Source organism: Lagopus muta, chromosome 2 (genome assembly GCF_023343835.1).
Source record: "Lagopus muta isolate bLagMut1 chromosome 2, bLagMut1 primary, whole genome shotgun sequence".
Lineage (NCBI taxonomy): Eukaryota > Metazoa > Chordata > Aves > Galliformes > Phasianidae > Lagopus > Lagopus muta.
Window position 1 is genome coordinate 53,422,883 of NC_064434.1, and position 10,834 is coordinate 53,433,716.

Consider the following 10,834-nt stretch of genomic DNA (forward strand, 5'->3'; position numbering starts at 1 on the left):
GGGTTGTGCGCCCTGCTGCGGAGCTGCTGGTCTGAAAGGCGTCGGGCAGTGCATCAAGTGCTGGCTGGGCTGAGCATTAGGCGGTATCGCCGTGCTTCCGACATCTGCTATTAATAGCTTAAAATGGAGATCTGAATTTGCCTCAGAAAAAACAAGCAAACAAAAAACCAACTATGTGTACATATGTGTGTGTATATATATGTATTTAAAAATGCATTAGTGAATTAAATGTCAGACTGACTTTTTCCTTCGTTTCTGAGAAGCAGCCAGATAAAATGCAGGCACCAGAACACAAATCAGAGAATCACAGACTCGTTTGAGTTGAAAGGGATATTTAAAGGTCACCTAGTCCAACTCCCCTGCAATGAACAGGGACACCTGCATCTAGATCTGGTTGCTCAGAGCCCAATCCATCCTGACCTCGAGTGTCTCTAGGGACGGGACATCCATCACTTCTCTTAGCAACCTGTTCCAGTGCCTCACCACCCCTACTGTAAAAATCTTCTTCCTTATATTCAGTCTAAATCTCCCCTCCTTCAGTTTGAAACCATTTCCCCTTGTCCTATCACCTGTTAAATAATCCATCCCTTCTCTTATAGCCCCCCTTGAGATACTGAAAGGCCGTTACCAAGATTTTCCCAGACCCTTCTCTTCTCTGGGCTGAACAGCCCCAGATCTCTCAACCTATCTTCATGGGGGAGGTGTTCCATCCCTTGGATCATTTTTGTGGGCCCTCTCTGCATATGCTCCAAAGGAGTATGTACTTCAAATCTTTCTGAATGTTTGGACTAAAGAACAGATTGTTTCTGAGCAGTGCTGGTAGCCCACAGGTTTTCACAGTGTAGATAGAGCACAAACTCGTTTGAAGACTGGTCCAATGAAAACTAATTATGCAGAAAGACCTTCGACAGAATAGGTAACCATTTGGAGCAAGTACATGCTGGATGTCACAACCAGACTTCACCATTCAGTGGAAGATTCTATCAGACAGCATTACAGTGCATGTTGGGCTCTGGCTGTGGTTTGTGTGTGTGTGTGTGTGAGGAGTGAGGGCAGCACCAATTATGTCTACGCACTGTAGCTAGAAAATATTCATCTAGTTCCTACACTGCATTGTTAATGTCTGTGGAGAATGCAAGGTGAAAACCAAAGAAAACAATACATGAAGAATCCATAAATTGCTTTTCAATAGTGTGAATTGTCTGCATATAGGGAGTCAATTGACTTTTGATGTAGAAGGCATGTTTTTACCCAAGAGTTACCATTCTCTAAAGATTAGCTGTACCTCAAAGCTTTGCCACATTCATTATACACTTGGAGAAGTCACAAAAGCCACAACTAAAAATCCCAGCTGCATACAGCTTTCCAAAGTTGAATTAACTCAATCAAGTTTGTAAAGCAGATTACAATATGAGGTGATGTATCCTCACGAGGACATCTGCACAACACAGAAAACTACTATGTGCATGTGTGTAAGGTGGGACCTGATTGGATATCCTAGATTTATCCTGTGCAGTCTAGCTTTAAGGATCTGTTTCTCTGGGTAACACTGCCAATTTGTTTTGCTGTGTATCTAATACAACAACAAAATGGTATTACTCCTTTGCTGTTTATAACGGTGTCAACGGTTTACAGGCTGGTTCAGCCCGGTTCCGTGACCGGCGGGGCGGAGGAATCCAAGGATCTGCACCTCCAGAAAAGGGAAACAGGGGACCCCAAAATATTGAAAACAGCAGCAACGATCTGAGGTGAAACAAACTAATTTACTAAATATACTGTCAGCAAAATATAATGAGACAGAGAGTGTGTCTGAAAGGTGGATAGGCCTCGCCGCAATGCTGAGGTGAGAAGTGCAGTCCAGTTGAGCAGATGAAGAACAGCAGACAGAGAAGAGCAGACGGAGAAGCGCAGGCAAAGAGGAGAACATCAGGTGAACTTGCCAGGAGTTATATCTCCTCGCTGACTGCAAAGCTCCCTGGGGAAATGTTGTTCTTCTTCTCCTTCGGACAGGCAGCTGGAACTTGAGCATCAGCAATCAAGCCCCCAATGCATTACATGATGTTATGATATGGAATACCAATAACCAAAATCATAAAACATGACAAATGGCAATGAAGCTTACGCGTGAACAGCAATGCTGAGCATATAACAGAGTGCAAACTTAGTGCTTCCCTGCCTTGCAACACTGATGCCAAGCTTCTTGCAAGCATTGACAATGCTGGGATCCTTTTGAGATCACTGGCTGTTCTGGTCTATGGAGATCTTTCCAGTAGGACAACTTATTGTCTGAGTCTGTGGAGCTGTGGCTGGAAGGAGCCATGAATGGAAGGAAACATATATGCCATCTTACAAAAAGTTTTGGAGTTGTACACAGAGGAAAATCCTGATCTGGTTATATCCTCTCAGCTGGGCAACAACTATAGCTACAGTGTTGAAGGGAAACCTATTGAGAGAAGCTCATGGTAGTTTCCAATGAGCTGTCCTTCTTTGTTAACTCTATCACACAGGATTTCAGAGGCTTCCTCAGCTTACTGACCTTGGACTTTTTGACTTGGAACAAGCCTAGAATAAGCACAAGAGGTGTAAATGGAAAAGGACAAACGAGAATTTTCCATTGTTCTGCACGTTTCCCCTCTTGCATTAGTGTTATTGAAAATTAAGTGAAAACCAAGATTCATTTCCACTGAAGCTGATGAACTCTAATACTGACCTTACAGAAATTTGGAATTTCTGAAAATCAATCTGTTCTCAGCAAAACCAGTACTTTTATTCCTTTACAGTGATTCTCAACTGTTCCCATGCTTCTTCTTCCTGCTGAGAGTAGATGTGGCACCAAAGGATCTGGTTAGTGGGCATGGTTGTGATGGGATGACAGTTGGACCAGATGATTTTAGTGGTCTTTTCCAATCTTAATGATACTATTATTCTGTTCCAACTCTCAGAGCCCACGATGTTCCCCTTCAAGGCTATCTGATATAAATATATATATATTTTTTTTTTCTTAAGAATATATACTTCCTTATTATTATTGTATGATTTAAGAAATACAGCATAATTAACACCACAGCACACATCATAGTGCATTAAGATCATATTTAGTACCTTCTTAGAAGTGTTGTTATCTAAAGCTTGAACTTCGGATGTGTTTTGAATGAGAGTCTATCACATTCATTCACTAGAAGCAGTGACTTATCACTTGTCTTGTTGGTTATACTTCTAGCTGTTTACAGAAGGCTTTGTTGTGTAATTTGTGCTCCTGCAGGTGCTTACTGCCCAGCAAAGCCAGAGTGCCAGTTCATGCCCTGCAGGGATCCTTCTTAGACACTCAGCCCAGTGCAATTCCTGGAACCTCTCCAACACGGGGACTTTGGGCAAGAGTTGGTCTGAAGCACTGCACATGCAGCTATCTCAGTTAGCTTAAATTAGACTGAAATCCTGAAAAACAGCTGAGCAGCTTGTTCTCAGCATTCAGCTCAGAAGTAGGGAAACATATTTTGTAGCTGCTGAAAACTGTTAAATATCTGCTTTTAATAGGACTAATTTACAGCAACAAACATTTTGGATTGTGTGTCTCTTTCAGTGGCCCAATTAATACGGCCAGGCAATGAATGGAGGCACCACTGGGCTGTGTTTAGCCTGCAGTGCTATGTTAGCAACCTGCTGGTCCAGCTTGCGAGGCTGCTCCTCTCTGCATAAACATTGCCACTGTTAGGCTTGGATTTACTTGCCGTTAAGCGAACGCATTTGGCACTGCCTCAATAATGCATAGTAGCTGAGGAATGCTGTCACGATACACAGCCTGAGGTTTCTGGGGGGTCTTTCCAGAAGTGCACCTGGTTTGCTGCTTAGGAGGAATGGGCTCAGATGAGAATGGAGAAGAGCTGAGGCAGCCAGGGCTGGCAGCAGCGACTACAAGCTGTTGTCTCTCCACGCAGGAGCAATTCTGGGTTGTGCAGTGGAGATGGGACCTTAGTCATGTTTCTAAACTGCATTCAAACTCCAAATGTGTTGAAGGTTTTAGCACTGTTAGGGAGCAGGTTCTCTGAAGAAATTCCTGGCATTTCCTGGTTCCACTCAGGCTGAAAAACACTGTGAGAATGTGGTGGTTTTTGGTATGTCCATTTATGGGCATGAATCAAAGGAACTGCAGGGAGGAAAGAAGTGGAAAATGAGAGGAAAAATAAGTTAACTGAGCTACTTCCTCTCTCAGATTCTTCTTGGGTTTTGGGCAAAGCCTGATACTGGTATTTCATCCCAACTTCTCCTTGCTAACTACTTCCATATGCAGGCATAGTATAATATCAGTTAAAGCCACATTTAAGCAGTGTTTTTGGTGGTAGGATGCAAAGTCAGAATGGTTGAGTTATTACATGTTTGGGTAAGAATATTACTGTGCCTTCTTACATTTAATGTCCTTTTCAGTGTAATAGTACATTCTTCAAGTGCAATGTCTGAAAAATCTGTGCTACATGAAAAAAACACAAATGATATAGAGTATGCTATTTCTAGAGATGTGCCCAAAAGTCAGTTTTCTCAGCTGAGTCTCCAACTTTGTGAGACAAACAGTTGGATACTGTTCAAAGACTTATTTGTTCCCAAGTGGTTATGGATCACTAGAAGTAGATCATTGTTAAAGTGTTTCTTAACTAGTGTCTTTTGGATGTTTCTTAGCTCAGAGGAATCTGACAAATTTCCATCTGGACAGTAAAGCTTATTTCATATGAAAGGGATATAATTCATGCCTGTTTTTCACATCTGTATTGTGTTAGAAAGCTGAGCTGCAAATCCATGCAAATGTGTTATGGGACAAAACTCTAAAATATGATGGCTTAGAGCTATTTCAAAAATGATTTGATACTCTGAGCTCTAGCCGCCTTGAATTCCTGTTTAGTGATTAATTCAGTATCACTTATTTAATAAGCATTGACTTTGCAGTGGTGCTTTATGTACTGTATTATTAGTATTGTTGGAGATTCATTTTAAGGAGACAGTCCTTTGATTGAACATACCTTCATATATGAATGAGGTATTTTAAAAGTGCAGCAGCAAACCCACATCACAGAATTTTCTGAGGATGCAAACTCAAACATCTGAAAGCAAACTCCCCAAACAAGGTATTCTGGAAGGAATGTGAACCAACATTCTATCCCATGTAAAAGTGGCTTGTGATTTTTGAAGTCAAGTTTTTACTCTTGCATCCATATATCATGGGTATGAAGAATGAAATCAGGAAACACTTTTATGGCTGAAAAACCCACATTTTAACCATTATTAAAGATGCCATAAATTCCACACAAGGGCTCCTTTTTCCCAGGATATCTTTGAACGAAATTTGTACATGCAGCATGATTCATGCCTACACCTCCAGGAGATCTTAAAGGAAATTATTTAAATTTCTTTACCTTCAGAGGTAAAAGCCTTCAGAAGTCTCATGCCTGTGAAATGTGTAAAATGCATGCTTCTGGCAGGAGACTACATAATGTGCTTGGAAAAGGACTTGAAATCATTATGCTCCAGAGATAGTTGAAATGTACAGTCCTTGATACATTCAGGGGAGAGTAACAACTTACCTAACACATTTGTATACACAACATACTTCCTCACTTTAATTCACAGTGATAAGAGCAAAGCACAGTTAAAATATTCTAGCAGGAGGCCTCTTCCTACTTTTCCTCTGGCCTACATGGCTGTGTGGTAGTTTGCCAGAGGGTGGGCAAAGCAGATGCACCTGCATTACCAAACAGAGATCATGGTTCTAAACTGCTTTAGGGGTGCCCCTTTGTGGGTGCCTTGAGTTAAGTGGTGGCCCTTCCTGAAGCAGTGTCCCTGCCTCTTGCCAGTCCTGCAGCCTCATATGCCAGACACAGCTGGTGGGCAGTGGCAGGGGATGCCACTGTGCTATGCAGCTTGTGGTCTGTGATAAAGCCCCTGCATTAGAAGCAAAACATGAATGAATCTCATGAGCCAGCTATGAGATGCAAGAGGATGATGTTATATGGAATGATCGTTCATTATAATGCTCAATATCAGTTTTGCCCACTTTAAAAAAACACAGTTTATGTTTTTAATCAATAGGCTTGAGCATCATCATAAGGGCGTTAATCCCAACCTGCCAGATCTATTGTGCTTCTTTTTGTTCCTCTAATACTGAGAGCTTCTATAATGGTAGCTATGAATGAAGTCTGTGCATGTCCTGTCCCTTCTGGAACCAGACTCTTAATATTTGGAGGTGGAGAAACAGTAGCAGTTGGACACCCAATCCTTGTGGTTGTATGAATGTTTGAAGTGTTTCCAGGGTGAACTAAATGGCTGCATGGCATTCATAACCTGCAAAAAAAAAAAAAAAAAAAAAAAAAAAGGAGAAAAAAGAAGTGATGGAGTCTCAGGGTGTGTAAGAGCCAGGGGCTACCCAAAACTATTTCTTACAGAACACAGAAGGCCACTTCCTCATGCCAGGAGAATTCCTCATATTTTTGAGAGGAAGGGGAAATGTTTCTGTGGCTGTATGCAGTTTGGCAAGACCACTGGAAAAGACTCATGTTGACTTCCTATTAGTTAGAACCCCGTTGTCCATCACTAGTCAAAGCTGGTGTTATACCGATTTGCTGCTAATGCTAGCTGAAATCAATGGACTTGGAAGGTTCTCAAGAAGGATGGACATTTTTGTAAGCTAACATTCTTTCACCACCAGGAAATTCCAGATTGAACTTGTTTGCCTGAAAAGGATTCTTGTTGGGGGAGCATGTGTTTTTTCAGAAAACAAAAACTAATGCTTCTAGTGCAAAGGTTAATTTTAAATTCAAAGAATCCCCTAGTCTTAATAAAGGAGCAAAGTCTGTTACTAAATGTAGGACCTAGCATAGAACTAAAGAGTCTCAACTGTCCTTCCAATTTTTTCTTAAGCTTGGACCATCATCAAAATGTGCGGATCTCACAACATTTCCAATCTGCTGGCCTGCAAGAGTTTGAATCAAAAGATGTTTTACAGAACAAACTGGCAGCTAAAATGATTTGCCCTCAGCCATTAAGAAGGAAGATAATCCAGTTATTCTGCATTTTAGTTCAGTACTTTATCTACCAAAACATAGCAAGGTCTTAACTTGGGTAGAAACATACACAAGTCAGCATTACTTTGCATGAAGTTTAAATCAGAAGATCTTAAGAAGTCCCTTCCAATCCATATTACTCTACAACTTGCATGGCATAGCTCATTAACTCCTAACAGAGAATTCTACCAGATTAGAATTTCTGGATTTGATTCAGGTCAGTTTTTGAATTACCTGTGGCTAAAGATGAAGTCATATCCAATGAAACACCACAATAAGATTAAGCACGTTGCATGGATTATTATAGTGGGGTTGTATACTACAGTGATTAGCTGGCTCATTTTAATAGCACTACATGATGCTTAAGGAACCTGTTGCTCATTCTAATGTAATACTTGGCTTGGCAGAACTGACCTGGCCCTGTCCTCTGTTCAAATTCAGAGTAGTATAGCACAGCTGAGTCATTATCTACAGAACAAGAGACTATAAGATAAGCGATTGTTCCTGAGTATGTTTCTGGAGAAGGAAAACTTACATCACTTAATTTTTTTTTTTTACCTCGTGCAAAACAAAGCTCATTGAGAAATTCATAACAGTGAAAATAAATGAGATGTCAAGCCATTTATATAAAAAATATAAATACTTTATTTTCAACTAAAAAGGTGCAAACATGTAACTTTTGGTCATACTTCTCAACAAATAAACTGTCCAAAAGAGCCATAGTCAAAGAAAGAAACAAATGCTCAAGTGGAAAGATTGATTAGCTACAGAAGAGTCGTTTTTCTTAAAGCCACTTGATCAATAAAGTGGAGGTAGATGCATTTTGCCAGACAGTCGAGTGCTTTGTATGGATACAGGCATCTCAAGGCTAACACTCTCCATCTCAGACTCCACTCATCATTTCACTCTGAGCAGTTTCCACTAAAGTATCCATTTCATACTTTGAATGCATTGTCAGACGAGCTTCAGATCCTACCTATCTTGTTCCAAAAAAGAAGGCTATCATTGAAATATCAAAGCATTACACATAGGCACAAAACTTAAATTAATTTAGATAACTGTACAAATATATATACACAGTATTTACAATATTAATAAAAAGTAGCTTGTTGCAGGTATCCTAACTGCCACAAGCTGTCCAGTCAAATAGACACGATTCTGATTCTTGCTGACCAAGCCATGTGAATCAGAGTGTCAGAGCTGAAACATTACGGTCCTGACTAAACAGAACACCTTCTGCTTCGCACTTTTCTGGGTGAGGGTTTGCATTCCAGCTGTTGCTGTCACTTATACCTGTGTCAGCAAACATGCTTATGGTCTCCTTCTCAATTGCACTACTAGATGAAGAAAACACTGTACCACATTAAGGGAACATTCACGTAAGTCTGCCTTTCCCGTGCATTTCCCTTAACCCCTTCACACCACCTCATGAACAGCATTGTTCTGAAGCTGTGTCTTGTTGTGGTTCCACAGTCCATTTTACCTTCTTCAAACCACTGTCTGGGGTCAGTAGACAAATTGTCTTAAGTCACATGGAGCAGTTTGTTGAAATTAAAAAAAAAAAAAACTGATTTAAATACCTTGTGCTATTGAATCATGTTTACAAAATGAGATGCAAATCAGTTCAAGTTGAGAATCTAGTTAGCGGCTCCTCCTGGCTTTATGCCATGTCTCCATACATCTTCCTGTAGTACAGAGACTCAAAGATGTCATTGTCTCCAGGGCAGTTGTAGTGGCAAGCACAGGTCTTGATGAACATCATTTTCCTTTTCATGATCTCTCCATCGGGGCACTTGAACTCCACAGGGAGGGTGGCTGTTCTGTGGGGTGTGCAGCAGCGCCCGTCAGTGCAGACACCACAGAACTTAGCTCTGTACATCTTCACGCTGGTGCAGCCAGACAGCTCAAACTTGATGGGCTTGGAGATTTTTGGGGTGCGAATGCACTTTTTGCCTTTCTGTTAGGATGCAAGTGAATACAACATGTTTAGAAGGTATGCTTTGATATGGCACTAAGCTTGCATGTTAAAAGCAGGCGGATGCACTACTAACTGTATTTTCAATAGGCAGTTGCTTTATGTAGTGCCATAATGTGCAAGTAAGTATTACAAGTATTTAGTTGTAGATTATTCACTTCTGGAGCAAAACTCAAATTTCAAGCACTCAAAACTTACTATCAGAACTCTACATTTTTCAGTAATAATTTCTGCCAAGAAATAGAAGCATCCTAGAAGATCATTCATTCAAGATAGCTCTTTACCTTGATGTTCTCCTCCAGGTCAGCTTCACAAGGTCTGACCATGCACAGTCTGCTCTGCTTCTCCAGTCTGCAGAAAGCATTATCGTTGGTGACCCTGGTCGAAATGCCCATGCCACAGGTCTTGGAGCAAGCACTCCACTCAGTAGTCTGCACCAGGCAGTTGGCACGCATCATAGTGGGGTCTGGGCCGTAAGTGTCTTCCAGTCTGTAGGCTGCAGGGGACACAGACAACCAGGGTGAGCCGACCATCTGAAATCATACCCTGCTGAATGTTCCCAGAGAAGTTCAGGCAGCCACCTGACAAACGACCCCACTCACTTCTGGGCTCCAGCTGCTGGAGCAGATACACATCATCTCCCACACAGACGTCCCTTCCCCTCAGGCTGTCACTCGAAGCGCGATGCCCACTCACCGGCCAGCGCGGGTCCCACAGCCGTCTGCTCCTTGGCCTCGTCGCAGACCCACTCCTCGCAGCACTTGCCGGGCAGCTTCACTCGCCGCGGGTAGGGGCAGTCGGGGCTGGGCAGGCGGACGTCCATGCTGCAGAGAGGCACGCAGCCCACCGCGCCGTCCAGGCAGGTGCACTTGTACTTGCAGCTGCTCCGGAAGGACTCGCCGCTCCGGTACACCATGCCGGAGAAGACGCAGGGCGCTCCATCCCGAGCTGCGAGGGAAGGCAGGAGGCGGGCGGTCACACACCGTCCCGGCCGCGGGGACCCCCTCCCCGCCACCTGCGTCCCCGGCGGCCCCACTCACCGGTGCAGACGCCGATGCGGCGGTTGGCGGGGGAGCCGAAGTCGCAGAAGAGCCCTTTGTGGTGGTCGCAGGGGTCGCGCTCGGTGCACAGCTCTCCCAGCTGCTTGGCGCAGACGCGGCAGCAGCCGCAGCCATCGAGCACCAGGGAGACGCCGGCGGGGCAGCTGGGGCCGGGCCCCGCGCCGCACTGGCACTGCCCGCTGCACTCCTGGCCGCGCACCTCCTGAGCGGGGAGACGGAGGAGAGAGGCCGTCAGTCGCGCCGCAGGGCCGGGCCAACGGGGAGGGAGCGGGGCGAGCGGCGGGAGCACTTACCGGGCCGAGGAGGGCGAGCAGCAGGGCGACGGCGAGGCTGGCGGGGGACATCCTGGGGCTGCTGTGCGATGAGACGGGAAGAGGTGCAGCGTCTGTCGCTGAGGCTTCTTTCAGCAGCGCGGTGCGACGCTGTCCGGATTCGGGCTGGGCTGGCGGTGGCTGCTCTGCTCCGCTTTGCTGCTTTTAAGCCCGGCGGGAGAGTGCTGCGTGACTGCCGAGCTTCGGGCCGAGCGCCCCTTTATAGGCGGCGGCGGCGCGGCTTCGCCAATGGGCTGAATGGGGCCGCGGACAAACAGCGACATTCCGCGCATTCCTGCGCGCCGCGCCGCCCGCCCGCCCCGCCCCGCGCGGCCGCCGCCGCCGCCTCGGAGCGGCCCTGACCCCTGGCTCCGCATTCCTTCGCCCGCCCCCCCGGCCCGAGGCACCCCTGCGCCTCTTTTTCCCCTTTCTTTTTTTTTT

General features: G+C 44.6%; 1 protein-coding gene across 1 annotated transcript; it reads right to left on the bottom strand.

The window, feature by feature from the left end:
* Positions 1-8,599: 8,599 nt before the first annotated feature.
* CCN2 (cellular communication network factor 2) lies at positions 8,600-10,605 on the bottom strand. The gene is made up of 5 exons (XM_048937138.1): positions 10,376-10,605; positions 10,062-10,284; positions 9,718-9,969; positions 9,306-9,517; positions 8,600-9,003 (listed from the first exon to the last, which is right to left on the bottom strand). The coding sequence occupies exons 1-5, from the start codon at positions 10,424-10,426 to the stop codon at positions 8,707-8,709; spliced, it is 1,035 nt and encodes a 344-aa protein (XP_048793095.1). The 5' UTR covers positions 10,427-10,605; the 3' UTR covers positions 8,600-8,706.
* Between the last annotated feature and the right edge of the window lie 229 nt (positions 10,606-10,834).